Source organism: Haliotis asinina, chromosome 5, assembly GCF_037392515.1.
Source record: "Haliotis asinina isolate JCU_RB_2024 chromosome 5, JCU_Hal_asi_v2, whole genome shotgun sequence".
Classification (NCBI taxonomy): domain Eukaryota; kingdom Metazoa; phylum Mollusca; class Gastropoda; order Lepetellida; family Haliotidae; genus Haliotis; species Haliotis asinina.
Genome location: NC_090284.1, coordinates 2,986,101 through 3,012,674, shown reverse-complemented (window position 1 = coordinate 3,012,674; position 26,574 = coordinate 2,986,101). Strand labels below are relative to the sequence as shown.

Below are 26,574 nucleotides of genomic sequence, written 5' to 3'. Positions count from 1 at the left end.
CAACTCGAATCGGTCTATGCCGTGTGTCCACTCAAGCATGTATACGATCACGGTTTACGAAGGTGATACGTCTAGTCTGGGGGAAACCTAAGGTGGGTATCTCAATAATGATGCTGGGGTTGTAAGATTTAATTCGCACATAATACCGAATATCTCACTAGTTATTTATGTTGCTAATATTGGCTCTGCATGAGGGGCGGACAGGTAGATGGTCGGACTTTCACCTACGTCAGAAAGCACGAGAGCAGATTTGTTGCAGTTGTTGGTTATACGGTTCATACTCTACAACTTCCGGTAAAACAACCGATATGCGTAACAGCATTCAGTGCAACACATCTCCGCTTACAGGCAGCCTAAAGGTTAGTGTGTTCGCCAACCATGCGCGTCTCCCGTGTTTTATTCCGTGTCGTGACACATATTGCCACGACAGTCCTTTAGGCTTCCGTTATGGCATTGCTAGACTTATGTGGTTAAGTAATAACAGATTTGGGGGCTTTGGACAAAGTGTATAGCGGACATGTTTGACCTGATAAACACAACAAACGAGACGCATTGTGTTCTGTCTTTTAAATATGACCCTCTGTCGGCTTTAAGCCATAGTGTGAGGAATACACATTGCTACATCCGACCACACGCGCCCCACGCTCACGTTATGTACATAGCCCGGGGTGCCAGATGATTTACTCAACAGACATACTAGACAACTGTCCTGGTGACACCACAGACCACAGGCATAAGGACACTGAAAATATCGTTATTTTCGCTCCTTGTGAAGAGATGTTTGTATACGTAGGTTGTGTTTCTATAGGCATCGACGCCCGAGGGTCTTGTGGTGTTTTTCGGACGTGTCCTGCGTGCGGAGACGGGCATGTTAGAGGGGATGGAAGTGACGAAAGCGGCACACTGGCGGCAGATGACCACACGGGCGTGCTGCAGGCGTCTCATGTCCCCGCTGTGGGTGTCTCCGACGCGCGATACACAGCCATGCAAGCAACCTCCGACCTAGCTCTGTGTACAAACTCGAGTCTACATGAATCTTCCATACTTTAAGCCGAATCCCACCGTCCACATTTACACCGATTGACTTGCCCGCCATCTAAGGCTTCTTTGCTTTTCGGATTCTCTTTACGGCGTGAAGACCATTAATCCCCGTGATCAGAGACAAATCTGCTGAAGGCATCTACAGTAAACATTCTCTTATGTTACAGTTTGCTAGTGGGTAGGTAGAGTTTACCTGACTGGACCCCACCACAATAAGCTGTTGATTCAAGGAGCAAAACAGCAGTCAGGCAGTAGATTGTCCTCAACGACAATGGGTATTGTCAGTATTACAGACAGACTTGTCCCCAGATGCCTCAATAGCCTCCCATTGGTGCATACAGTTCAGGACAGACATCCAGTACTGTATTTGCATTGGTGATAATTTTACTTACCATACTTTGAGGCCTTTGCAACAACGACCCCATATTTGTGTAACTTTGCACTTTATGGATCAGAATCTCTGTAGGTCCCTTGCTTGTCTAACCATGCGCTTTTCAGATCAAAGAGGACCCTGTGTTCCCTGCTTGCTCCCCCGGGGAATTGTCCGTTCTGGCATCGAGGACTCCACTGTTAGATGAAACCTCCTTCACGGTAGATACTGTATGAGACAGAACAATGCGGAATAGCCCCTGAGTGTATGTGTCAGTTGGTGCTGATAGGTCATCAATGATATGAAGGATAACATTGCTTTTACACCATGAGAATTCTGGGACAGTAAAAACCAACCTTGACTTGGTTGCCTGCGATTTGCAGATGGGAACAGCTGCCTGGTTGTTGCTTATCTGACAATAACATGTACGTTTATGATGATTTACAAATGTGGGCACCTTATTAGTAGAATAAGAAACCATGTGTTATGGATGGTTATGGGTGGATAACTTGTAAAGTATGACTACATTGTATTTTGTCCAAAGGATTAAGAATCAGCCGGTATCTTCCTGCAACCTGAGAATCACTTAGATGCCTGGTTAAATGTCCTGAAGAGTCAGTGTACCGGCAGTAGTGTACTGACGACACTTACACAATGCATTACTGACCACTTCAGTCGTTGCAAGTCGAAGAATACAGGTTAGGACAATATGAGAGTGCTGACGAATGTGACTCAATGCTGTGGTGTAAATAGTATCATAATGCGCGTAGAACTGGGCAATAAACTGGGTCAAGAGTTCAATAAATGTTACGTATCAAGAGCTGGCAAATACCTGCACGGGGGTGTACTTGACGTGTTGGTCCTTTAGTGGAGAAGACCGAGCAGTCATAAAGCTCTACTAGATGTATAAGTAGATAGAGAGTTGACACCCCGGGTGTTCGAGCTCGACCTATAGTCCGATCACTGAGACAGTGGGTATCGGGTATACAACATAGACTGATTTACTTCCTATCGGTTTCCATCGTGGCTGCCATTCTATTGTTGCAAGGGTGGGGCAGATTGGTTTCTGATACCGTCAGGCAAACTGCCAGATCTCAAATGACATATTCGGCCAGGAGTGGGCGTGGCGTGCTATCACTTACGCTGAACAGTAAGTTGCAATTGGAACAGGAGAGAACAGGAATATATCGCAAACGTTTAATGTAACTTGTAATCTAAGATATACTTTCTATGAGGCCTGCGCTGCACGGTCTGGTGCCCAGTCTGGGTCTAGACGTTGTAATTAGCTCCTCGTGGAAACTGAGACATTGTCTCTGTAATTGAGGTAGTCATTTATTGCCCGGTATTCAACCTGATAAAGTTGTGTTAGCGGACAAATAGAGTGGACTTAGAATAACCTGATTTAAACTTGCTGATAGTTCTCTAGAAGTGACCCGTGAAGGTCCCGGGGTAGAATAGGCCTTCAGCAACCAATGCTTGCCATAAAAGGTGACTATGCTTGTCGTAAGAGGCGACTAACGGGATCGGGTGGTCAGACTAGCTGACTTGGTTGACACATGTCATCGGTTCCAAATTGCGCAGATCGATGCTCATGTTGTTGATCACTGGATTGTCTGGTCCAGACTCGATTATTTACAGACCGTCGCCATATAGCTGGAATATTGCTAAGTGCGACGTAAAACTAAACTCACTCACTCACTCACTCTCTAGAAGTGTGTTCAGTCTATATGATATGTCCTCGGGTTTTCATGTAGTTGTTCAGCTAGGAACCACACATACCAACCACTCCATGTCTTATTGCATAAACATAGATATTTTATGTCTGCTTCATTATATCTTGAAGCAGTTGATCTGTTCCAAGAATCTCAGCAATCTAACAGTGTAACAGTCGTATGTAGATAATCGACCCCTGACCTAGAAATCCAGTGATCAACAACACGAGCATCGATAAAAGCTAATGGGATACGGTGACATGCATGATCAAACAACACGAGCATCGATATACGCTAATGGGATACGGTGACATGCATGATCAAATAACACGAGCATCGATATAAGCTAATGGGATACGGTGACATGCATGATCAAACAACACGAGCATCGATATACGCTAATGGGATACGGTGACATGCATGATCAAACAACACGAGCATCGATATACGCTAATGGGATACGGTGACATGCGTGATCAAACAACACGAGCATCGATATACGCTAATGGGATACGGTGACGTGCATGATCAAACAATACGAGCATCGATAAAAGCTAATGGGATACGGTGACGTGCATGATCAAACAACACGAGCATCGATATAAGCTAATGGGATACGGTGACATATATGATCAAACTAGCCAATCATAATCATGGGCTTCTGAAGACAATATGTGATCCTGACCTTTACGGGTAGATGTAGTCAGATGGTTTTAGTCTGGCATCCTTCTGCTATAAATTCCTTACCTAACCAGGTAACATACAACGCTGTGAGTAGGTTGTAGATTGGTAACGATATGACACAAGGTTGTGACAACGTGAAACTGGTAGCTTGGCAGATATATGTATACAACATTTAGTATCAATGTACTTGACCATGTTTTATGTTTGAATATAGACTCGACTGAGTGATTGGGAGATGAATAAATAATCTACACCTCAGATATCAGAAGATGTGTTGTGGTATGAAACAATGCTTTTGCTTATTTCATTGCATGATATATAGGGCATGATTATCAAACCGGTATTTCATAGACAGACAGACAGACAGACAGACAGATTGGTAGAGAGATAGATTATTGTAGTGCCTCCAACAATATTGCAGGTGCACATCTATTTGACAAAGTATTAGATTTTGCTCTACCCACTAAGGCAGAGTCTTCCCACCTCCCGTTAATTCTAGATCTACGTGCCTATCACTCACTAGTACAGCCAAAGACTATGAATGGTAAATCTAAATCTGATCCTGAAGCATATGGAATAGCAAGATGCAGTCGCAATTCAGGAATAATTCACGATCGAATGATATACAAAAGACCTATTTGGTATAAGCTAATAAGTAGATTATGCCGTAGAAGCGTTGTGTGCTGTGTGCTGTGTGCCTCGGATATGACAAGACGGATATGCCCCTTTTAAAAAAAAACACAATATGAACATCTGATATGATGAATGTAATCATTTAAAAAATGAACCGTGTAAATTTATTAACTCCTTCAGAAAAGATCGCAGTCCCTGGAGAGCTATCACAAACCTAGAAATAGGTATAACAACCTGTAAGATGAAAAAAGAAAGACATTTATGGAACAGAAAAGAAAAAAAAACTAGAAAATAATATAAATGATACCAAAATATTTGGTAAGAACTTAAAATAATAAATCCTAAGAACAGTCAAAATACACAGCACTGAAATGGGCCAATGGCTCCACTACTTTCAGTCATTATTCTCTACTTCTGATAACAACCCAGATGCAAACAGACAAACATAATTTTTCGAACATTCATCTGATCTTCTACTTCAATATCTTGAGCCTATTTTCAACTCTTTTTTTTTTATTATTCTCGACACTGGGTTTACTTGAATCTTGGTCAGTTGGCATTACTCCCTCACAAAAAAAAACGCATCGCTAAGTTTGAATTTTGAATTTTCCTTGTATTGATGCAGGTGAAATTTTCCGAGCATCTTCCATGGGTTTGTGATTTTGTATGTGTTTTTGTATCACAAACATCGCATCCAAACGCACCCATCCTGCACAACGCCCATTTAAAGGCATGATTTTGTTTTTGCGCATGTAATGTCACTGAAAGCAAAATGTGCATGAAATGCACGTGAAAAGTGGGATGCACATCGCATCGCTTGGGGTATAAAAGGTCGCCTTCATTCACCTTTTCCGCCACTTTCATTGTGAATGAAAATGCTGAGACTAAGCCGTACAAACCGAAACATCGCCATAGGACTTCTTCTTCTGAATTGGCTTGCGTATGATTCGTCGTAGCACCCAAGCTCTACAACAGCATTCGCTAATGGTCGTAGCCACCATCCGGGCTTTACTCTAATAGTCACATACTAGTAATCGTCGCCCGCCGTATGGGAGTCCATCAGAGCACAAATTATCGTCTCTGGAAGAGATGGTGGCAACGGAACTCCGTCAAAGATAGGCCAAGTAGCGGACGTCCTAGCGTGACCAACAGAGCCCAAGATCGGTACATCCGGGTACATGACTTACGTCATCGTACTACTACAGCCACCAGTACCGCCATGAACATACCCGGATTACGCCGAGTTTCTGCTCAGACTGTCAGGAACAGGCTTCAAGAAGCAGGTGTGTGGGTGGGTGGGTGGGTGTGGGGAACCATATAATACACTGGAAAAAGTGATTTGGTGATGGTCCAAGGCAATCTGACCGCTCAACGCTACTGTGCTGAAATCCTGTTTCAACAGGATAATGCCAGACCGCACACGGCACGTGTCACAACAGATTTCTTCACTAATGAGAACATCAATGTTTTGCCATGGCCATCCAGGTCACCACACTTGAACCCAATAGAACATCTGTGGGATGTTCTCGACAGACGTGTACGACAGCGTAGCCCACAGTTGCAGACTCTCGGACAACTTGCCACAGCTCTACGGGCAGAGTGGACTGCTATTCCACAAAATCAGATCCAGAGACTCATTCGATCCATGCCGAGGCGATGTCGCGCAGTCCTAGACGCTCATGGGGTCACAACGGATACTGAATTCAGCGCTACCTATTGGACTTTTCTATTCAACGTTCCCTGTGCAGACTTTTCATTGAATTGTGTCCATTATTACGAACAATACTGTGTATTCAAATTATTGATATAGAATAGCTTAAAACTATATATGCGTTTCTTTTTTGAGTGAGTATATAAAGAGTGATCATAAAGATACCATTAGCTACCGTGGAATAACTTACTTCGTGCATTTGGTCAGTTGTTTACTTATATCATCAACAAAAGATTAGTTAAATGGACTGACGTGATGGGTCGGGTCATAACGAGGGTCAAGCGGGCTTTGTTGGGGCGGGGTGGGGGTCTACAAGAACAGATAATATACTAAGCATCAAAAGAAACGTCAGTAGATATTCCAAATTTGACAGGCACTTTATTCAATTCATTACAGAATGTGATGCAATAAGTGTATGGAAAAACGGTTTTGTTTACAGTTTCTACACACATTGATGAATAACTAACCAGCATTTCATTGGAATACGTTAACGTTTAATGTCCAAACAGAGTCCTGACTTCAGTACCTCGTGTGACCACCATGGGAGGCAATGACCGCAGCACAACGTCGAGGCATGGAGTGCACAAGTCTATTGATGAATGCCATGGGCACCTGGTTCCACACTCTTAGGAAGGCTTGACGCAGTAAATCAGCTGTGTTTGGTCTTGGGATGACGTCATTCAACCGCCTTTGAATTTCGTCCCAAAGGTGTTCAATTGGATTTAAATCGGGACTTAGGGCTGGCCACTGCATTACATTGACACCATTCTGCTGTAGGAAGTCCCGTATAGCCCTTGCAGTGTGGGCTCTGGCATTATCGTGCTGAAACACGTTGTTACGGTGACGAGCAAAATGTGGTATAACGTGGGGTCTGAGGGCTTGGTCAATGTAACGCGCTGCTGTGATGCCGCCTCCTCTTTCAGGACCAAGATTCTGGAATACCACAGGACCAACTCTCTGGTTTAGGCCAATCCCCCCCCCCCCCCCCCCCCTTGGTCCACGGTAAGGTCTGCGGCACTGAAGGTCACTGCTGCTAAGACGTCGGCGTACAGTGGAAGTGCTGAGCGGTCGCCCATATGTCCCAATTGTCTGACGTGCTGTCTCAGAGGCCTGTTGGAAAGGAGTCTGTACGTGGCGTCGCACAATGTGGCGATCTTGACGTCTCGTGGTGACCCTTGGTCTGCCGGTGCGGGGACGGTCGTCTGTGGTGTTGGTGGTCCGGAAGCGTTCCTGAAGCCTGTAGATGGTCCGAACATTAACATGGAAGTGGTTAGCAACGGCTTTGGCAGTGTGACCAGCTTCTAGTCGTCCTATGGCTTGGTTCCTCTGAGCTGACGTAAGACGTGGCATCCTGCTGACGTTTTGACGTTAATATTTCAACCAAGTTTGGGGGTGCATTTTATAGGGCTGGATCAAGAGAAAAGCACGTGCAGCATTTGATGCATGCACTGCATGCAGAAAACCGTACCCTCTTCATGTTCATGCTGCGTTTTGGTGGACCTTTCCTGGGTTCGAATTTGTGTTTGGAGACAAATGGTTTTGTCACGTAAAGCTTGATTTTCTGACCAAAAAATACAATCACAACATTTGCTAAGTTTTCAGTTTTATGGTCGCAGTAAGGAAACTACCAACCTGACGTTTCTTTTGATGCTTAGTATATATGCTGTATGGTGGAAAGTTCTACGCACTATTCGTTGATTTCGCAAAGGCTTTTGATTCTGCGCAGCGGAATAAACTCTGGGGGCTTCTACAGTCGCACGGTCTTAGTAGTAAAAGGAATAAAATGTTAAGTATATACAAAAATGTTAAAAGGTGTGTAAGGAATAAGCATGAATTATCTGACCCTTTCATTAGTGAACTAGGAGTTACTCAAAGTTGCATTTTAAGGGCTTTCCTTTTTACGTTTTTCATTGATGAATTAACATTACAAATATGTGACCCATGTACGATTGGGATCCAACTACACCCAGATATAATACCACTATATCTGCTACACTCTGCCGATGATATTGCATTATTCTCAAGTACTGTTAACTGTTTACAGAAACAAATAGACGAATTAGACAAATTTTCTGACCAGTATAAATTGTGTGTAAACGGAGACAAATCCAAAATTATCGTCTTTAAGAAAGGTGGAAAACTCTGAGTTAGAAAAATGGTATTATAAAGGGCAACTACTCCGAACTGCCTGCGTTTATAAGTACCTTGGTCTGTATGTCTCTAATAGCCTTTCCTGGTCTAAACACACAAAACAAGCGTCAGTACAAGTCTTGAAAATCTTAATCGGTGTTTGTAAAAATATGACATCTGTAGGTGAAATGTCCTTTAACACATTCTTTACAATATTCGATATGAAGATAAGTCCAATACTTCTATATGACACTAAAATATGGGGACTACAGTAATATAAAAGTATTGAAAGAGTACATTTATATGCATGCACACAGTGTCTTAGGGGTAAAGCGAGCATATGTAATATGATGGTCTACGGAGAATTAGGTAGATTCCCTATGTTTGTATACTCTTCAATTAAAGCCATGAAGTATTGGGTAAGATTATTGCATGTGCCAGGTTATGATATGATGAAATTGTATGACGAAAATGTGAAAAGAAATTGAGTGACTGATATTAGAGAGTTTCTGTACAAAACTGGTTGTGGCCATGTGCGGTGTGATCACAGTGTTCAGTGACACACACATTGTATCATATCATTTACACAGAGAATGAAAGATACGTATTTTCAGTCTTGGTCGGAATCCATAAAATGCTTATACTATAATCAGTGGAAATCGGACATGTGTTTTGAAGACTATTTTGCAACGTAAGAAAGTGCCGTGTAGCTCCCTCTCGTTTCCGTTGCTCTTCCCATGAATTATTTACTGAAACGGGCAGGTATACAGGTATACAATGAGAAAACAGAATATCTCAATTATGTAATATGAATACTATTGAGGATGAACTACATTTCTTTCTAACAGAGCTCCAGATAAGGTGCGTATTTGCGTATTTTACTCAATAAAAATCACATTTATTCAATTAATTACAAATCTGGGAGTACAAAAAATGCGTCAGAATCACTCAAAACCCAGTAGGTGTATAATATCTTGCATACATTACTCAATTAACTGAATTGGCTTGCGTATGATTCGTCGTAGCACCCAAAGTCTACAACAGCCTTAGCTAATGGCCGTAGCCACTATCCGGGATTTACTCTAATAGTCACATGACTCCCATGTTGAGTTTTTTTAAATGGCTGTCAAATATTTGGCAATAAGGCAATTACTAAAATCTTTTAGTCTATTGAAATGCATTTATATTTTTTATATTTGAAAGGATTAAGTACCCAATAAGAATAAGAAAATCTTGCAAAAGTACTAAATTCTTTTAACTAGTGGTAGTACACAAAATGCTAGTTACTCCTCAATATATGCAATTGCCCATACATACACACAGAGAAGTAAATACCCACTTGCTTGAAAACTTACCTGGAGCTCTTTTCTTATCTGTCCTGTTTATACGACTCTACGAAGAAACTACCTAAAACGATACTTTTTATAAGCATCTAAGTGTAAGAACTTGAACTTCAGATACTACATGTCAAAACATTGACTAGAGAACAGTCTCGTTTCCTGTTCACTTGGTTCCGTCCTATTGCGCAACTTAGTGCGATAGCCAGTCCAGAATGTTTAAACTATGTCAGCTAACTGGATGCATAAATATTAATCAGTATGATTTGATAAGTCTATCCACGTGAATATTGCAACACTAAGCTCCTTCTAATCCTAGCAAACACGTCGTACGGTGTGCTCTGTCGTAAAGCGAGCTCTGACAAACGGAAACCTAGAACTCGATGAAATCTCAAAACGAGGCTCTGCCGCTAGAAAAGTTTGGCGGTCTCTGACGGAACTGATATTCCATCAACCTCGTTGTGCGTCACAGGACTACGGTGAATAAGCGCAAAAAATACCTAACAGGTTTAACCAGTGAGCCAGATGCATTGTGACTTATTTTACGACCTCATCAAACAGGGACAGTCTGCATTTCCATAGTTAAGATATGCTGCCTGAACCTCGACAGAAAGTATAGAAAGACGGTGTTCTTAAAGTTTATAATTACAATTCATTTATAAATATCATTTTCTTATGAAACAAGGAATTGAAATTCAGTTTAACTAGAATTGTTGGAAGTGTCGATTTACACTTTCACACGAGAAAATTCGGATCGGCTGAAAAGTAGGTCATAGTCTGAATAGGTTAATGAGACTTATGTTTTGGTATGCACATCACTATTACAGAATCCGGCCATGTACATCTACTTCGCTATGAGATTGCATTGTTACGGAAAGGAATTTATAAATGACATCTATCTGATCATGTGAACTCCAAATGTACTGCAGGTCTGAGGCCTTTTAAGTACTGAAATAATGATTGACTGATAGAGAAGGTTACACTAAACACACTAAAAGCGAACATAACCTCCATCAAGAGTATTTCTAGCGACTTGCACCTATTCTAGTTATCTCCCTTAGCGCACCTGACAACACTTCCGGAGAAGAGACGCTTCAACCTGCTAATCAAGTCATTGAATGAAAATGGCAATTCATAGTTATGTGTGGGCTGTCTTCATTTGGACATGCGTCCCAAGCTTTTCGCATGGTGCTAAAGAGACACCGATGCCAAAGGACATCCCTAAAGGTGCGCACGGATGCAATATTGCAATTATTCGATAAGGGGAAGGGGGCCCATATATTGATATCTGTATACATGAAAATAATGCGGCCATCGTCTCGGTTCAGTGAACATAATTGTGTATGTTGTGTGTGTGTATATAATTTTCCAGCTCTCATCCTTGGCTACGAGTACTGAAAGCTCATGTTAACAGACCGTTTTTTACAAGAGAATTATTCCAATCTGACACTAGTGAAAGCCATTTTCTTTTGACGGAGAGAATATGTAACACGTATGACATGCATGTGATGTTAAAGGGGCACTGATGCGGAGCAATTTCCGTGGACTGGTGTAAACCTTTGTTATTGTTTTTCTCCAGTGAGTACCCGGATGATATCCCAGAATTCGTGACTGGTTCTTGACCTCTGCTGCGCAGTCCGTATGTGCAACTGATAGTTTAATTATAGACAGATCAACTGAGGTGAAGTCATTTTTACTTCATTACAAATGTGTTATGATAACAAATGAAACACTTTGAAGATTAATCATCTGCCAATGGTAGAAATGGTAAAAAGCTATCAGGACGGAAAAATACCGGAGCCAATGTACGTCTCTATATTTTGTCTCATAACCCTAATTAGTTTATTGTCATATTTGTATGATTTTGAAAATTAATAAAAGAACACACGGTCTGCTTATACTCGTAGTAAATTTCTAACATAACAGCAACATTTATACATTGTATAGATTGCCAATGTGGATCCTATTTCACACACATACGCGATCTAGTGTGTGTTTTCTGTCATATCGATTCTGCTGAATGCTACAACAAATAAATTAAAACAAAATGCAAATAATGAATGTAAAACAGACTAATTTTATAGCAACAATGTCAGGCTACTACCTTGTTCAGGAATGTATCGATATCCACGTAAAAGAAATCGTATTCCATTCATCTGCAGCTGGTAAATAATCCTGCTCTGTGTCGCGTGTCTTACACAACTGTCTAAAGCAACACATCGTTTCACGTCATTCGTTGGTGAAAACCTGATAAACCTCGCACTGGTCACCCAAGATAGCACACCTGGCAACTAATTGTATGATGTCCGCTATTATAAGTAATTTAGTTAACCAATAAAGAGCAATCAATCTATCAACGCAAGGGTGGTTAATTCTTTGAAGGGAGGATGTTGTTTTTACAATCGCACTTTACGACAGGGTGTAGTCATCTACACACACTACCTTTAGACAAAAGTAATTAATCAATTAGTGTGTTATCAGTTAATCCTTTGATCGATGTTTGTTTTTGTAACTCAGCTGGTAAACCCTCTTGCATCACCTACATGCACATATTACATAACATACAATACATTTGCCATTACAGACCTTAATTTATAATGATGAGTATTTACTCCAGACAGGAGAAATGCCAAATGGGAATCTTTGTTGAGTAACCTGAGTGGTGTTACTACTAATTATACCTGTTATGAATTCATTAATTGACCATCCAGAGAATGATGACAAATAACACGTGTAGGTTTACACCTACACCATCAAACGCAATTTACAGCAAGGAAGATGTAATCTCTGTGTCGCATGCAGCCTGAAAACACTTATGGGCTGAAACTGTTTTGAGGATACCAACGGAATTTCGTTACATAAGTAATACATACAGGCATTTGCTATGTACTTGGGTAAATAGGTGAAATAAGGGTTTTTAATTTACGTAAGAAAATTTTCAGATTTCTCTACCAAAGGCAAAGTCATCGTTTATTGTTTACGAATTCAAATAAATCAACTGTGTTTTTATTATCATAAATAATAAACCATTGTAGCTACCATAGCTACCAAAATTTACGTATGATAGTTGCTATCACAGCTGAACCAACACTCAAAATTACCTAAATATAAAGCTTTGCAATCTTCCGTACTGAAACAAATGGCTTGCTACGTGCCTGTAGACATCATATTTTCATGTAACATGATTGAATAGCAAGGTTAAAACAGAGAAATGGGATAAAATCGACTAACTATACCATCCAAGCATCCGAAAAAAACTACACTGCTGGGATATTTTGTTACGATCAGACAACGAGTACCATGGATATTTTTAAATAATGGCATATGATGGGCATCCGGCCTCCTGACTCTTTTGGGTGAAGAAATTCTGCTAATATGGACAGGAGCCCAGTTCCTTTGTCTGTCACGGTCGAAGGAGCGGGCGCTGACCAATTTGCAGTATGGTTCCGTAATTAGACCGTTGGCGAGAAACATTATTCGCTCCGCATCAGTGCCCCTTTAAGGACAGGACATCCCTAGGGGTAGCCATTGTTTTCATGTGACTGTCCCTAGGGGTAGCCAGTTTTCATGTGACTGTTGCTCAAAGGTTGCCTAATCTGGGTTGCAACATTGAAAATCCCAGCTATAGTCACGTTAACCTTTCGGGGTTGGCACATGGAGAACACTCATAAACTCATAACCGAATCATTGATAAGCATATAATACCAGATGAAATAGTCGCTTTTGACATGTATCATGTGTTTTTACGTGAACAAATCACTTGTCTGTGGTGGGTGCCACGGTTTGGCCAGGATATACTCAGCCTATCAGACACTATTAGATGCTGATTTATTCAGGAACACATATTCATGGTATAGCATGGTATAGCATAAACTTCTTGTGTTGTAAGATATCATGGAAATGATTTTGTCACTTTTTTGTTCCATTTCAACCCATTAATTTTTGTTTCAGAAATTTACTGTGTAGGATGTGAATACACAGTGAAAGGTAGGACATCTTCTTCATGCAATATTGTCATAGCGGAACTGCATAATTATCAGAAACATAGTTTTTATGTACATCTATAAAATCATTCACATTTTTAAAAACACTTTATGACATTTGTCCATTAAAAGTTTTAACTCCACCTAGGTCATCCTTTACTAGATGATTGCCATGCACACTCATTTGATTCTTTTCTTTATGAATGTTATCACCCTTCTAATTTGTTTCACAGCTTTGGATAAACTGTTGAAAGTACGATCTGAATCAGACACACTGGACATTCAAGTTGCAGAGGCTATTGAAGCTGTTTGTGACAAGAGTCACTTCAGTGGGGCAGAAATTTCTTCTGACAATCTCTTAAAGGGCTGCAAATTTCTAACAGGTTGGAATTTATCAGTGTATTATTCTATCAAAGGTCACATGCAACCAAAAAATCAAATATAATTAAAACACAATTATCACTTAAACAAAATTATAAGTGTACAATCGAGATTCAAAGTGCAATATTTTGTACTTGGGCTTACTTCCCTCAAAACGAAGCCCTCGGGAGACCGAACCCAGTCATGTCAGATGGGCGTGCACTCAAGTGTAACGATGGCTTCCGATTGGCTGCTTCATTTGCTGATACGCTGAGAGCTCATTGTTTGTACAGAAAGATGATCTGTTTGATGGGCTGTTTAGAAGTATTTGAGTCACAAGAAAGTAAGATTCTTCATGGATAACAACTTCTTTTATTGTACTTGATGCGTCATTTCAGTATGGATTCATATACCATTGTCAACCAAATCATATACACTTGAAGAAGTTGTTATCCATATAGAATGCCTTTTGAGATGTTGGGTTTTGTAAATACATGTTCTCAGAATTTGCGTGCAGTCCATTCAAAAATCACCTGAGCAGAGATTGTGAACTACTGCATGGCTGGAAACTCTCATTTGTCCAAATACAAAGCACTTGGACTTGGAACTGACAAGAGTTTGCACCAGTTTCCGTCAGATCCAGTCATCCGAGAAAAATGGATGTAGTTTGCTTGCAACCCGCAGACATAAAATTGTGTGTACAAGTATCACGCCACCCTCGATATCTCCTGGGGATACGTTCCGATAAGTCTCCACTTTATCCTGAACGCATCTACGGGTTGACCCAATAATTTTATTACCTCCCTTTGCTTACTTCGCATTCTCACAATAGCCAATCAGCTAGGCCGTCATTATAATCGAGCTTGCCAGTGTCAAGAAAGTAGCGGTCGCAAAAGTTTGCTCGCAGTGCGACTCAGATTTTGAGGAAATCATACAGACATATTTTTAGGTCCGAATCTTATAAAAAAATACATGTGTATGTGCAAAAACTCCTTCTATCTCTTTCAGAGAACCTCTGTATCGTTTGGTTTGCCAAGTTTAATCGGTTAGATAATTTGAAAAGCGAAAGCGAGTTGTGATTGGTTCTCTCAACTTCCCAGTGTTGACACCTGATTGAATACAAAGCCAGCCAAGGGAGGTAATACATTTATCGGGCTGAGCCATGGATGCATCCAGGGTATAGTAGAGACTTGGAACATATACCCTGGAGATATCAAGGATGGTATCACAACTGCCTAATTACATAATGTGGCAGAGACAGGACTCTGGTGCACGAGTCATAAATCAATTTATTTTGTGTATGGTGTCTGGCCTGATAGGTGTTCAAATTGCATGTCGTCAATGATTGAAGCTGTGTATTTCATATTGTCTTTAGCAGACAGGCAGGCAGACATGTAGGTGTCAATAAACTAGACATTGAGCTTTCTCTGTGACAGAAGCTGCTTACCACAATTAACAAGTTTTTTTTATGTAACAAGTAGATTATTTACTTAGTTGTGTACACAACCAAGATTAGACGACCCCATACTCCAGGCATGCATACTGTTTCAAGCTCCGCGAACCTAATCACTGTGCATGTGTTATGGGCACAGCGCAGCACAGCTGTTTAAACCAGTTTTTCCCCAGTGCTCGGGGAAATTTAGTGAATCATTTGAACTCCGATTTCGCAGGCTTTTTTCCATCGTTTTTTTTTTCAAATTTATAGGTTGAATTGGCATTTTTGATGATTTGTTTCATTAAGTGCATACGGAAAGGTATCAGAATCTGCAAAGTTGTGTTTTATGTTGCATGTGACTTTTAAGCATGGCAAACTTTCACCAGTATTGTGGTAATAAGATGGACATCACGATTCCATTTGCATGTACAGATTCATGGTCATACCACACTGGAGATTTATATCTGTTGAATATGTTGATATATTACTTTACCTACGAACTGCTTCTTTGATATCTAAGCATGGTATTGTTACATTCATCAGTTGTGGACAAAGTTAAGTGTCTAACTTGTATGCACTTTCAGAGACACATGAAAACATCCTAGAGCCTCTCCTCGTCAGCCATTACAGTCGCACGTACATGGCCACCTATCTTGACCTGTCACAGCAAGTCTGTGTCGATCTCACCTCGGCATGTGTCGGCGTATCAGGCACAAAGAGATTCCCCGGACATTTGGTTAGTGTTAGTTTCCTCACGTTGACTAGAAAATGCCAAGATTACTGACACTTCCCATAATAAATCCTATATATCCACACTACGGGTTATGGTTAAACATGGTCACCTGTTTAATAACAGTTCTCTTTTAACTGTTTGAAATAACCCTTTCTCAGAAAGTTTCCTGCATTTGTCATTGATATTAGTGGCCAAATGTCCATCATCTACAGGGGTCATTAATGTAGATTTTCAGTTTAATGAATTTGTTACTTTGTTGTCAGGATTTGGATATAGAATTTGATCCAGAGATGCAGAGGTTCAGAGTCAAACCAGGACGCAATCTACGTATTCCAGAGCCGATAGAAGCCAGCCATGAAGAACTGTGACACGTCTCTCCACTGTCATGCCAATAATGCATCATCATTGATGGAATATAAGCATGTAAGTGAAGGTGTCTCGGTCATAGCCTTAACATCACAAGGTGAAGATCTCAAGGTACCTCCACTCACCTAGTAGCAAACGCAACACCCATGACCATGCATGATATGGAACATTGCATTCTAATGGTTGTTAGAAAATTTCAGTTCCGCATGAGTAAGAAATATTAATATTTTTATATTGTATACTTACCTTACCATAGGTCTATAGCATATTGCCTCAAGCTTAGTAGGAGATCTGACAGTTGAACTGCTATTCAATCTTGAATGGCTACCTTGAATTCAACAACTGGAATGATACGGAAGTTTCTGGATCTCCCCATGGCGCATGCATGAAAACTCCATGACACTTTTACTTCAAGTGTCATCTTGTCTAGACGTGTTTGAGTTGCTACTTTATTTCAGCTATTAAAGTTTGATTTACTACGCTTTTGCACTGATTCCTTTTACAGGTTCTTGGTGTTGGGGTAGGTAATATTTTTCAACCTTTGTGTCAGTTATAGTGTATAAATTCGTTATCATACACTTGTCGGCTACCTTGGACGAGACACTGTCGTGTGTCTCCTATTTTCGACGTTGCCTCCTTAACTTTACGCAGATCGCTTTTGTTTGTCGGCGGATTGGTTTTCTGTTGATAATTCTCCCGCCGTATCTAAGCTTTTGTGTTTCATTTTTTGCCACATGTTGCTGTATCTAGTATAATTTTGCTGTCCCTATCGGAGGGGCATCCATTTCACTTGTCATTTGCAAAGCAGCTGCTGCATGTGCGAGTGGAGCAGTCCATTACGTGGTAAAGGGTGTTCTTCATTTATCCTTATTGTCACGTTCATATTTCGTTTTGTTACAGTAGTTGTGTAAGACACGACACTTGTGCATGGTGTTTAAGGCCTGAAGTCTGGCAAAGATCCTCACCCCTGGTGTCCAGATTGTGCTACGGTGTTGTGCACCCTTGAGCAGCATTGTGCAGTAAGGGAGTTGACGAATGCAGAGTTTAAAATTTTCCTGGCTGTGGTTAAGAAGTTACATAAGATGTCCCGTTCGCTTGTGTCTTCATCAGGATCCAGGTTGTTGGCGCCTCGTACACCAGAGTTACAGCCAGCGCTGAAGGTGCCTGGGGCAGCATTTGATGCTTTGTTGATGGTGGAGCCGACGCTGATGCAGACACTGATGCCGTTGCCAATGCCAATGTTGATGCCGACGCCGACGCCCCAGGCTAGTGCACCAGGAGGTACAATGGATTCTACGATCGTTGTTAGTACTTACCCCTTCGATGACGTCAGGTGCATCTCAGGAGCTGACGGCGCCTACTACTAGTGCTCCACCATTGGTCCCAGACTTTGCAGCAATGCCGAGAGAGGAGCGCATCCGTTTACCGGCGCCGGTGCCTGTGGGAGCATGTCAATCAGCAGGAGCACCGCGCTTTGTGAGATCGGTGCCAGGGTTGGATGCATTGGCATATGGAGCACCTAGAGGCACCACTACTGTCACCAGCACTAGAGATCAAGATGGGACGACGCCATATCCTGCTTGAATGAGGACTTTGCCAAATTGTCGGCAGAGTGAAAGGGAAGCGCCCCTATTCAAGATGTTGAGGGTGGTACCTGTCATGACTGGGACCTCCCGCCCCCCAGCCATGCCAGTTTTCCCCTACACTGGTAGGCGGGAGATTGGGCATCTTTTGGAGGAACTGGTCCATCCTCGAAGATCCTTACATTACCAGAATCCTGAAGAAGGGCTACAAACTACCGGTCAGACAACCTCCACTGTTGACGTCTCAGTCGTCAGCACGGGTGTATCCAGAGTTACATCGCCAGTTGCTGGCAGACAACATAGAGATGTTACTAGGGAAGTGTGCCATCGAGAAAGTGTTGGACCCACACTCGCGAGGGTTCTATTCTCCGATCTTCCTCATTCCCAAGAAGGATTCTGACAAGTTACGCATGATCCACAACATGGCAGCGTTCAACAATCATTACTTGATGGAGCCTCCTCACTTCAAGATGGTGTCTCTGGAACAGCTACGCCTCAAGTTGGTTCTGGGAGCATGGCTGTGCAGTCTCGACTTACCGGATGTGTATCTGCACGTGCCCATCTGCCCGGCTCACAAGAAGTTTCTGAGGTTCGTTTTCTACAGTCGACATTACCAGTGGCGGGTCCTGCCGTTTGGCATTTCCACGGCCCTGTGGCTATTTACCGGAACCAGGACGCCCATCAGTCAGTTTCTTCATCTCAGGCAGATAAAGTTTGACCCGTACATAGATGATTGCCTTCTCAACCAGTCCGAACCTCAGCTGCTACGCAGACTTTGGCATCCATCTCCTGGAGCAGTTAGGGTGGATAATAAACCGGGAAAATCGCAGCTGCATCCCACACAGGAATTGGTGTTTATTGGGGGCCTGTTCCAGACACAGTACGACCATGTTCGATTCCCTCTCGGCAGGTGGGAGAAGATTTCTGTAGTGAACGGACTGTCAGAGTTGTTGCTTCTCAGGCAGTGGCAGTCTCTGTTGGGCCTACTGACATCAGCGCAGGACTTAACACGCAGAGGGCGCCTTATGCTACGACCGTTACAGAGGTACCTCCTCCCATACATACAGGCAGACGATGTTACAACGAAGCTGTTGCTTCTGGTACATCTGCACCAATACCTGCAGTGGTGGACGATTAACTCGAAAGTCTGCAACGGAGTTTGCTTGACCAAGTTTGTGCAGGACCACAAATTATTTGTCGACGCATCACTCCAGGGCTGAGGTGCACATATCAACAATCAGACTCTGGTCTGATGTAGAAGCAGGGTGGCACATCAACAATATCAAGCTGGAGGCAGTGGTTCTAGCTGTAGACCACTGGATGCCGCTACTACCCTACTCCAACCTGTTGATTGTTTCAGACAACGTGACTGTCATATGGCTGATATTGAGACAAGGGACAACCAGGTCGAAGTCCCTGCTGGATCAGATGTTCCGCCTGCATTCTAGACGCAAACGGCATCCAGAGCTCGAGCAGGTTGCAGGAACGTCCTAGCTGATGCGCTTTCCCGTTGAGGGAAGCCGTCCCCGACTGAGTGGAGATATTTCAGCTCATATGTTAGGATCACAGGCGCCCACTGATAGAACTATTTGCCACGAGGTTCAACACTCAGCTTCCAGTGAACTTGTCTCAGATACCAGCCCCGGCAGCTTGGGCAGTCGACACTCTGTTGATGTCATGGGAGGGAGTGGACGCGTATGCCTTCCCTCCGCCGTGCTAGTACTAGTGGTAGTGGCGAAAGGATCCGTCTGCTTTTGGTCGCACCCTGGTGGCCAGCAAGGACGTGGTTCCCAGAGCTGTACCGCCCTCGCAGGAAAAGATCCGTTCTGGCTTCCAGAGTGGGACCAGTTGCTATGCCATCTCCACAGTCGGACGACTGCACCCGGACCCGGCGCGGTTTCATCTATGCGCCTGGACCATCTGCAAAGGACCAAGGGGTACTCATCTCAAGTGGCGAAGAACAGTGCCCGAGCTTCCACTCAGTCACTCTATGATGAGTGGGCTACATTTGAGAAGTTCTGTGCCCAGAAATCGCAGGACCCGTGGGTAGCATCACCCCAATCCCTTCCGGAATTTTTACAGTATTTACGGTGCTTGATGAAACTCAAGGGTAGTACCATTGGGACTTACCTGTCAGCATTAAACTCAGTGGTAGCAGTCAGAGGAGATAGGAAGGTCTCGCAGATCACGGAACTGGTTACTATGTAGAAGGCATTCAAGCTGGAGGACCATAAGGTTAAGTTCCGGCCGCCTGCGTGGGACCTGAACATCGTGATATCGACGAAGAACCAGCTGCCAGGTCAACCAGACAGGTTATTCACCATCCCCCTTCTTACTGCCATCATCGGACCTCAGGATCGGGAAGAGCAGTTATTATGTCCGGTTCAGGACCTCAGATTATATATCAGGAACTAGGAAGAGGTTGTTCCTGGCCTTTTCCATGACTGATAGAGGGGAAGTCACCAGGAACACAGTTGTGGTTGAGGCAGACCATCCTGGTGGTTTACAATGCACAGAATCTTCCGCACCCATTGTCTAACAACCCGCACGAGATTCAAGCGCTAGCATCAACAATGGCTCTGCACAGAAAGTGTACAGTTGCCGACATCATAGCTGGATGCTTCTGGTGGTCCTCTTCAGTGTTTGCTAGCCATTACTTGCGGGACTTGGCCGTGGAAGATGTGGAGGGGCTGCAGCCTTTCAGACCAATGGTGGTTGCACAGCAACGTGTCCTTCCGCCCTATTGGTACAATCTTACTTACCTTGGTCTATGGGGGTCCTGTACTTGCGTGAGATAATGTACCGTGCCCCTCCGGTGGTTAGTATGTGACTTACTACTCTGATTCTGGTTCCAGTGGACCTTCCCGAGAGATTGTTGTGGCAGAACAGTGTTTGTGAATCAGTAGTGTTCAGGCTGCCCCGAGGTATATGTGGAATGATAGACGTTTGACGGTCCTCTGGAGTCCTGCACCACCGTCCTGTCTGTTGCATCCATATGCTATAGACCTATGGTAAAGTAAGTAAAAAATTTGTTAAAATCTAAATATTTTAGATATTTAAATACTTACCTTACCATGGGGCGGTTAGTCCCTCCCAATGCTGGATGCTCCTCCCTACTATGGACTCTTCGGACCAGGAAGTAAAAGTGATGTTCTCGTGGAGTCTGCACGCATGCGCCGTGGGGAGATCCAGATACTTCCGTATCATTGCAGTCATCGAATTCGAGGTAGCCATTCAAGATTGAATAGCAATTCAACTCTGTCAGATCTCCTACTAAGCGAAATTTGAGATAATATGCTATAGACCTATGGTAAGGTAAGTATTTAAATATCTAAAATATTTAGATTTTAACAAGTTTCTATTCTCAAGTGAGAATTTCTCCATTTATCAGAGGTGTTTTACACACTGTTGTTTTATATCAGTATTTTCTTGTAGAATGTGGATGATAACTACAATATTTTAACACCATGTACATAAACAAGACACTGAATCATGTTTCACAGAAGTGTCTGTACTGGAACTTGTACACCTGATTGTATGTTACATGATCAAACAACTACAGTGTTCCCAGAAATTATTGAGAAAATCTTTGTTTTTTTTCTAATGATGCTAAGATTGGAAAAAGGGCTTTCACTATGCACTAAGCATAATAAATAAGGGAGACAACTCTTGAAGGCTTAGAAGGCAGCTCATTACATCAAGAGTTATCTCCCTTGTCTGAGCAGATGGCTTCCTGTGTTGACATGGCAGAATTTACAGCAAGAGAGAAAAGAAAGCTCATTCTAGATGATTTTGAAAGGGGTGAGGCTGATGCTAAAGTGTTAGCTTGTAGACATGGTATTCCTCTGTCTACAGTATACAGAACTTTGAAGAATATTCAAACAGGAACCGGGATAGAGCACAAAGCAGGGGCAGGTCGGCCTAGGAAATTCAGTATTGTGGATCGCCGAAGACATGGGCAGATTGTGAGTAGGGGCAAATTGAAAAGTGTTGAGAACATCAGAAATGAAATGATTAGCAGAGGAAGTCCTCAGGTATGCAATGAAACAGTTAGGCAGGAATTACAGAGACTTAATTGGGTGAAAAAACGTGGAATTCCCTCGCCGTTGATGAAAGATGCACAAAAGGAAAAACGTTTAAACTGGTGTCGGGCTCATGAAAATCAAGATTGGGATAATGTTTTCTTTTCGGATGAAAGTTCTGTTTGGCTTTTCCCTAATTGTGTGAAAATTTGGACCAAAGATACTGTCAAACCTATAGCCCGAAGTTTCACATGTGGGGTGGCATATCGGCTCGCGGAGCGACGCCATTGTGTGTTTTCACGGGAAACTTGACAAAGGAAAGATACGTTGACATTCTAAATGGTCACCTTCTTCCGACAGCACAAACATTGTATGAAGATGATTGGATTTTCCAGCATGATAATGACCCAAAACACACTGCGCGCTACACAAAACAGTGGTTGTCGGGCGAAAATGTTCAAGTTTTAGACTGGCCCAGTTACAGCCCAGACCTAAACCCAATTGAGAATGTGTGGGGAGTCATGAAGAACAGAATAAACCAAAAGGGACTGAGAAATATTGATGATATGAAGGCCGAGGTGGTCCTCCTGTGCGAGGAGGTCTAACAAAGTACTAAAACAAGACTGAGACTGTAAAACGATGATGTTTTAACATGTTTATGTAAGTAAAACGCCAGAAGTTAATAAACGTAATGAGTTACATGACGCAACATGATTCTCAATAATTTCTGGGAATGCTATATTTGTCAGTCACTCAACGAAAAGAGGAAGAAGTCAAGTTTAAAGTCTGGTGTCCTTTAACAGTATTGTGCACAAGTGTTCCTTCTCTGTAAAGGACTTGAAGTGATTCGTCCTTCGCCTTACTGTATTGGACAACATTATCAGCTGCCTTCAATTCTTCGGGGTAATATATCACAGCATTCACATACGCTGGCATCACTGTCTGTGTAAACATGACTTCCCTGTTGGTATTGTTTGTTATAATACACAACTTTGATGACGATCTGAATATGCAGTTAACACATCAGCATGTGATGTCACAGATGGTGTTATGTTGCCTGGAAGATATGAAATAGAGTCAGGTCCTCATGCCACAGCCTGTCCTTCATCGTGCATAAGGCAGGTCTCCATTCTGTGGTGGCAAGTACTTAAACATTTTGTCATGGTTGTGCGTTGATGTACTATGTGTATCACAAGAACTGGTTTATATAGGACACTTAGTAACTTGGGATATGCTGTGCTTGAACAGGGAGTAGGGTCTAAATATGGGAGTCATCATCACTTCCTGTCTTCATGGGAGTTATGTGCATATCGTAGGGGTCATTTTCATTAGAAAAGACTTTATGCTACAATGTGAGAAAGTCAATTCACTGATTCAGAACCAATTACTAATCAGTCATACTCATGTCATTATGTGATATTGCAAAATTATTTTCAAACTGAAAATTGAGTCATGTCAATTTGCATCAATATATTATTTGAAGTATTACAGTATTTGAAAGTAATGGCTAGACAAGAAGCGGGGCAGGGCGACTGAATGTAAATAACAGAAAATTTGATATTAACATATTTCTGTTGACATCCAAGTGTAAGCATGCTGTTTTTGACTGTACTTATAGTAGTGAGGGATATTTGTAAATTTTGAAATTATGAATAATGATGTATGTATTCATTGACATGCTGATAAAATGTCAGTCATAAAAATACTATGCCTAACTTATTTTGTGCAGTATGTGATGAGAATCGGTTGACGTGCATGAAATCAACCTAGCACCGAAATTAACCTTGTATTTCCAGCATAGATTGTGGCAAATACTGACTATTTCTGTGTCAGGGTAGTTTCTGCTTGAATCTGTTTTGTGATTTGATAACCTTGACTTAAAATATACCAAATCCAGTCTAAGTAAACTTATCCTCACTACTTTTCGTTACACTCCACTACTGAGTCTAACAAAACCTTATGGGAAATCATGTCAGGTAACCTTTGAGATTGACCAATCAGAACACAGCTTACCAAATTGTGGAAGTGGACATTCACACATACCTTTTGAACTTTTTATCTCGAAATGGTTCGTACCCTAACGATTCCAAATCCTATTTAGCATACGCTCGCTTCCGGGTGATGCACACGGCGTACGTACAACCATGACAATGGTGAATAAACAGTCGCTGAAAATGGTGTTTTTGGCAATATTCAAGGATGTCATCTTGCAGAAATATTAGCTAATGGTAACCATGTAAACAGAAACCCCAAAGCATATATACTGCAGGTCAAATAATTGTGTTATTAGTGGAGTTTTGTTTGTGGAGAGATCTGTGTTCGTGACCTGAATATTTTGAAAGTCCATCGAATGCCTAAATAGTAACCGTTGTCTGATTGGTTAAATGTATTTAACCGTCTCATGTTTGGTTGGACGGTCATTGATCGCTCAAAGGTTACCTGACGCGACCTTCTACTAGGTTTTGTTAGACTCAGTGGTGGAGTGTAACAAAATACTCGGAGACTAAGTTTACTTAGACTGTACCAAATCAAGCATCATTCATCCTTCTCTATCAGTATAATTTGTTTTTTATGAAATCATTTATCATTCATGAGGAGAGAATCTCGACCACTATGTCAGGTGTAGATGTTCATACCTATATACTATTTGATTTGTAAGAGTACAGGTAGCCAGAAGAGAGTTTTGAAGGTGGTATTCACTTTTGTTACGGGATGAAAGATTGGTGCCAGACATTGCCAAATAATCTCTCATAATCTTTCAGATTCAAACAGTCAGACAATAGCTAGTGCTTCATGTCTATTCCCAGAAAGTCAGTCTTGGTTGAAAAATGTGGTGCTTGAGATGATGCCTTACAACCAGTAGTAATTTCATTTGTAGTGATGTCCATTGTAAATATGCCCAGTGTTATAGGAACCTTGTGCCTGCTTTGGTTTTTAGCATGAACTTGTCCATATATATACAGCAATCAGTAACTGTGGCAGTATAATATTTGGTGATACCTGATGCTCTGCTAATCGACCAAAATCTGTATGGCTGTTGCCAGGTTGTTTGTGAACTGAATGCGAAAATGGTCACAAAATTTTGATTTAGCTATTTATAGACTCTTTGTCTAGCCAGAACATACCCCTATAATTCCAGCCAAATCTGTCAATAGAAGTAACTGGTATCTTGTAGCAGAGACCATATCATATCTTGTAGTTTGTTGACCGCCTTGCTTGGGAAGGCTGCACTTACAAGCACACCTGTAACCTAAATTAACTCATTATGTCTGTTTATTCTATATATCTACATATATATGATATCTTTCAAGTATTTTGCTGTAACTATGGCATTCTCAATGTATGTGTACGTATATAGTGTTTTTTAAGCTCAGTTTAGCTAAGGCAGTCTCAGTATATCTGTATATACAGTTTTAAGCATGACTCTATTCATGATAGCCATTATTTGTATCTGTACATTAAATGCATTTATGAACGCCTGTAACCATGGCAATCCCAGTATATATGAGCATAATATACAACGTTCAAGCATGCTGCGGCTTTTATCTCAGTCTCTTCCATTCCTGCATCTGTGGCGTTTACTAGACACTCCGGTACACTTAGGAAGGTATGCATATATAGTCATCTGTATCATTTGCAGTGTCAAAGAATTGCCAGTCTCCTCCATGTATGTTGATGGTGGTACATGTGTTGTCTTGCTTGTAGGATGTAACAGTCAGCGAGTCAGAATCACTGCTAGTTTTTCAGCAGGCACATACTTCTAATATTGTTTTGAAATCCCAATATGACAAGGTCACTGAACAGCTCAGTGTATTTGCCACTATAGCACTTTTTTCATGCTGTATTACATTAACCTAAAATTCATACATACCATATAATTTAACAATTACTGTAATAATTTCTCATACACGTGTGTCTTAGAAATAATGTTTATGTGTATCACACACTTTTGAATGCTGTGTCAACCCTACTTTCCTGAAACCTATAGATATCTCGCAGCTAGAACTACAGCTCTTTACATGTGTATGTGTGTTTCTTCTATACGCATGTGAGTCAGACTGTTATTATACACCTCAAATATACCATGACAGAGCAATAAACCTATATTATTTATCACGTTCCTATAGCAGATTTGTGTTGTATTTCAAAATGGTTGAAGTTAACTTGACTTGGGCAAGTTGGTGGTGACTGGTCTATGAGGTTATGCGTACATGATTGTGCTGTCCTGTCCAGTAATGAACACAGGGTGTGTCATTGCCCTCTATTCACTCAGCAACTCACTTGTGTGTCTCATATGCAGTTTTGGTGGTATACTTTCAAGGAAGCTGATATTTGGACTCAGTAATGATCTGCAGTGTGATCACTTGGAGTGAGTGAGTTTAGTTTTAAGTCGCACTCAGCAATATTCCAGCTATATGGCAGCTGTCTGTATATAATACAATCTGGACCAGAAAATCCAGTGATCAACATCATG

The 26,574-nt window shown here is 41.8% G+C and overlaps 3 protein-coding genes across 3 annotated transcripts; 2 read left to right on the top strand and 1 right to left on the bottom strand.

Moving 5' to 3' along the window:
• Window positions 1-6,670: 6,670 nt before the first annotated feature.
• Window positions 6,671-7,501, bottom strand: LOC137283311 (uncharacterized). Its single transcript, XM_067814764.1, has one exon. It carries the CDS (start codon window positions 7,499-7,501, stop codon window positions 6,671-6,673), a length of 831 nt encoding a protein of 276 aa, XP_067670865.1.
• A 3,208-nt stretch (window positions 7,502-10,709) lies between these two features.
• On the top strand, window positions 10,710-16,657 carry LOC137284677 (uncharacterized). The gene is made up of 5 exons (XM_067816583.1): window positions 10,710-10,845; window positions 13,570-13,605; window positions 13,835-13,984; window positions 15,981-16,132; window positions 16,393-16,657. The coding sequence occupies exons 1-5, from the start codon at window positions 10,737-10,739 to the stop codon at window positions 16,495-16,497; spliced, it is 552 nt and encodes a 183-aa protein (XP_067672684.1). The 5' UTR covers window positions 10,710-10,736; the 3' UTR covers window positions 16,498-16,657.
• A 920-nt stretch (window positions 16,658-17,577) lies between these two features.
• On the top strand, window positions 17,578-19,298 carry LOC137283310 (uncharacterized). The gene is made up of 2 exons (XM_067814763.1): window positions 17,578-17,776; window positions 18,208-19,298. The coding sequence occupies exons 1-2, from the start codon at window positions 17,578-17,580 to the stop codon at window positions 19,296-19,298; spliced, it is 1,290 nt and encodes a 429-aa protein (XP_067670864.1).
• Window positions 19,299-26,574: the final 7,276 nt, after the last annotated feature.